This window comes from Raphanus sativus, chromosome 2, assembly GCF_000801105.2.
Source record: "Raphanus sativus cultivar WK10039 chromosome 2, ASM80110v3, whole genome shotgun sequence".
Classification (NCBI taxonomy): Eukaryota; Viridiplantae; Streptophyta; class Magnoliopsida; order Brassicales; family Brassicaceae; genus Raphanus; species Raphanus sativus.
The window spans coordinates 19,127,653-19,131,524 of record NC_079512.1 but is presented as its reverse complement, the minus strand read 5'-3'; the positions used below and the strand labels follow the sequence as shown (position 1 = coordinate 19,131,524).

At 42.5% G+C, this 3,872-nt stretch overlaps 1 protein-coding gene across 1 annotated transcript; it reads right to left on the bottom strand.

Annotated features, from left to right (window-relative positions):
- Positions 1-3,872, bottom strand: LOC108838242 (probable glutamate carboxypeptidase LAMP1). The gene is made up of 10 exons (XM_057002436.1): positions 2,069-3,872; positions 1,929-1,996; positions 1,754-1,835; positions 1,578-1,670; positions 1,340-1,490; positions 1,171-1,241; positions 1,003-1,090; positions 718-890; positions 513-629; positions 1-441 (listed from the first exon to the last, which is right to left on the bottom strand). Exons 1-10 carry the CDS (start codon positions 2,972-2,974, stop codon positions 148-150), a joined length of 2,043 nt encoding a protein of 680 aa, XP_056858416.1. The 5' UTR covers positions 2,975-3,872; the 3' UTR covers positions 1-147.

The following is a 3,872-nucleotide window of genomic DNA, read 5'->3' as shown; positions in this document are numbered from 1 at the left end:
TCATCGAACCAAATTTTTATAATATCCGAATGAAACTAAATTTATGCTTTCCAAAAAACCCAAACCCAAACACTTGGAACCGAAACCGATATTGGACACCCCAATATCCATGCCTAATTGCAACAACAGCATTTTTGATAGTTGATATCATCTCAATACACCCTTTAAGACAAGTGACGCATGTCTCACAGCTCTAGAGACTCTCCATATCTCGTGTTGAACAAGTCCCCAAGAAACTTCCGTCTTTAGCCTCTTTGCATTATCTATTGCATCATCAATCCCAGGAAATGATTTTGACCCGTAATCATCATACTTAGCTGGTCCATATACCAAATGCTTGTACCATGGTCTTCCAGAAAGTCCGTCTCTGTCTGTTAAAGCTCGCTCCGCCATCATCAACCTGTCGTTGAGCTTTCTCACTTTCAAAGCTCCCTTGACTCCCTGCACAGTCCAGTGAAGCTACTCTAAGTAAACCAATTTCACTTGTTTGAGTTTGTCAAATGTAGTCATACCTCTTTCTCTATATGTATCCCTTGAGCAGCTGTACATAGATCTTGGATCGATTTGATTAACGGAGAAACATCTATGCTATGGTCTAGCTTCTCCTTCTCCAAATCTTCTGCACTTTTCTGTTTATGCATGTAGACAAATACCATTGAGTCCAGCAATATATTTGCTCACTAACTGCTTTGAACATATGTTTTCAAAAGAAGTTACCATCAGTTCTGAAGCATAAGAGACATAGTTGAATGGTAAGACTTCCTCATCTGCTAACCTAAGAGCGACTAAACCTAGAACACTAGCCATGGCCACATGTCGCTGAAACATTGGGTCTCCAAATTTTTCCATCCAAGTGAAGTCATCATACATAGAGTGATAGACTGGATAGCCTGTTATTAATGGTTATATAGTTTTTAAAAATATGTTTATACAACAACAAAACATGAAGTTGGGAAGTTGGCTCATCTAGTATTAATTGTGAGGGGCTGATTCAGAGATTACCTCCTCCGAAACGCATGTCAGCTGCTGGAACACCAACATGTTGCACAAATGCTGCGTAATCTGATGTCAGGTCCCCTAATCTTCCAATCTTCACATACCAAGCATACAAATCAGTTTTAACACAAGACAAGAATGGTTTCATAATCTAGCCAAGTGTCATTCACTTACCACTCCAGAGTTGCTTGATCCTACCCACGAATCATAGATGGTTTGTGTTGAATTATCTGGATCCTGGACCTGTAGATAGTTAAAACCAAAAGCTTGAATATGTGTCCTTGTAATAAAGACAGATAACACTTTGCCCATATGCTTGTTAAAACTGCCTTTAAAGTACCACCTCGAGCCGCTTGTTTGATCAGTTCATCGAGTTGTGGAGTCGCAGAAGCACGAAACCCTGGACCAGATACAGCACAATCTATATTCAAGTAAGCCACTGCTCTTGAAGCTAACATCTCTCTGTTTTCTTCTACCCATTCCGTTGAACCAATCTACAGAAAATACATACATTAAATTTTTCTGCTGATCTCAAACGTTAAAAATGTAGAAATATACAAAGTGAGTTAGAGAGCAGAGACCAGAGCATACTCCTCAGCATCCCAGTTACACAGAATAATCGTCCGTCTAGGCTTCCATCCTCTTCTGTGCAGCTTATCTAGCCTTTGCGCAATCTACACTAGTTTCAACATCTCTCTCTCATTGCAATTTAACCATTTTTTAAAAAATCTTTCAGCATACAAAAAACAGAACGCACCTCCAAAAGTACAGCAGTCCCACTGTTGGGATCAACAGCTCCAAAACTCCAAGCGTCTCGATGGTTTCCAAGAATCACATATCTAAACCAAACTCATCCAAACACAAAGTCAGTAATATATATATCTACAAACCCAACCATAAAGCTTCACTCATATTGTGAGAATGGTACGTACCTATCAGGCTCTTCTTCGCCTTCAATCACTCCAATAACATTTTCAATCTGAGCTATAACAGTTTTCCCCTGTAACCAAATCCAATGTTCAAGTCTAAGTAAAAGAAACACAAACACCATGCCACAAACCCATAAACTCACAATGTAACTCAGGTTCAAGATCCCAGGTCCAGGCCCCACAGGATAAACATCACCATGAGCAACATCACCGACGATACTCTTCAAGATCACCTCCGCATCAGCCGCCGAGATAGGAAGCGAAGGTATTAGCGGAGAGTCGCCGCTCAACTCCACAGCCTCCTCAGATAATCTCTCACACCCATCAACGCTCGCCCACCCAGGAGTCGTCGGATCACCTAACCCGTTATAAACAGAACCCACTTGAACACCACTCGGCGGCATCCACTTACTCACCGGAAAACACTCGTCTCCTCCGCCGCCGCCGTAGTCTCTCTTGTCTGTGTATATCACAACGCCAACAGCTCCCGCACTGTACGCGTTCCTCACTATGTCTCCTCTGTAAATCTCTCCGTACCTCGCGACCACGACGGCTCCGGAGACGTTCAGAGCAGCGAAGTCTTGGACTCGTCCGTAGTTCGCGTAAACCGCGGGACCCGAGACGTTGCCTGACTTAGCGTATCCGTGGAACGTAGGCGTCACTTCTTTTGCGTAAGGGTTGTTGTTGTCTCCGACGACGTGTTCTTGTTCTAAAGCGAAAGTGATCTGGTTTTTTGAAGATTCGTTTGGTGTTAGTACGAGGGAGCGGTGAAGTGGGTAGGTTAGAGATACTTGGTAAGAGACGAGGTGTGTTTTGAGGGAGGAGGAGGCGAAGGCAGAGCGAACAAAGGCTGCGGCTTCAGCGTTGGCCTCTGAACCGGCTACATGGGGGCGGCGGGTGAGGGTACGGAGGTTTAAGGCGATGGAAGCGTTGTCGGAGAAGGAGGCTGAGAGGAAAAGAGTATGGAAGTGTGGTTTTGGTGGAGAAGAGAAGAGGAGGTAAGATAAAGCAGCGAGAAGGAAGACAAGAGATGTTGCTGTTATCGACATCGATGGTGATTAGTGAGTCTGCTTTAGATGATTTTGCGATTCATCACGTTTTAGTTTGGAGTTGACCTTTGCAATTATCGATCATCTTCTTCTTGGAAAATACTTTAAAATATTAAGCCGTGTTAGTGGTGGTGACGACTAGGCTGGAAGAACCTTAAATTAACAAAGAAAAGTGACTTACTTTAGTTTCCACTGATTACATATATGCTTTTATTATTCTATTCATGTTTTTTCTTTGGTTCCTATGTCACTACAGGTGACAAAGCCAAGCCGCAATGGGTGTAACGGTTCGGTTGGCATATGTGTCATATACCCAACGTGACAACTGATCCAACAAGTAGACTCAGCAAAGTCATTACAAACACCTTTTGTCTTCTTTGAGTGTGTACCAATTCGACAAAAGTGGACCGAGTCTACTCAGTTGAACTGGGGACACCATCTGTATTGGTGGTAGAGAGCTTTCAAGCCCAAAGTGGTAATGAGAGGCCGAGTGGTGTGCCAACCCAAGATCAGCCACCCGCTCCTCTCCTCCACCGCAGAAAAGAGACAATAGCATTCGAACTGAGATGTGCTGTTAAAAAACCTGCTGAATTGAACCGCTTCCTCTATTTGCTCAGCGTTTTGGTGACGCTTAACTCGGTCAACCCCATTGCAAGACACAACATTGAAGATCTGTTTAATTAACCAAGTAAGCTTCCAACATGACCTTGTCTTTGTTGGAACTATTTTTTTAGCAATGTATTCATATGCTAAGATAGAGTTAGTGTGAATGAGAAATAGAGGTCTAATGTGTGTGATTTGAAAAACTGGTATAAAGTTACAAATATACACATTAGATATTTGGATTTGAGTTTTGATTTGTTAGTTGAACTTTATGTTCATTAATTTAATTTTATAA

Excerpts from the sequence above, each read along its gene's own strand:
- LOC108838242 (XM_057002436.1), bottom strand. The coding sequence starts at position 2,974 with ATGTCGATAACAGCAACATCTCTTGTCTTCCTTCTCGCTGCTTTATCT. Across the intron at positions 1,997-2,068 it reads TCTTGAACCTGAGTTACATT|GGGAAAACTGTTATAGCTCA; the intron begins GTGAGTTTATGG and ends ATTTGGTTACAG. Across the intron at positions 1,091-1,170 it reads GATCAAGCAACTCTGGAGTG|ATTGGAAGATTAGGGGACCT; the intron begins GTAAGTGAATGA and ends TGGTATGTGAAG.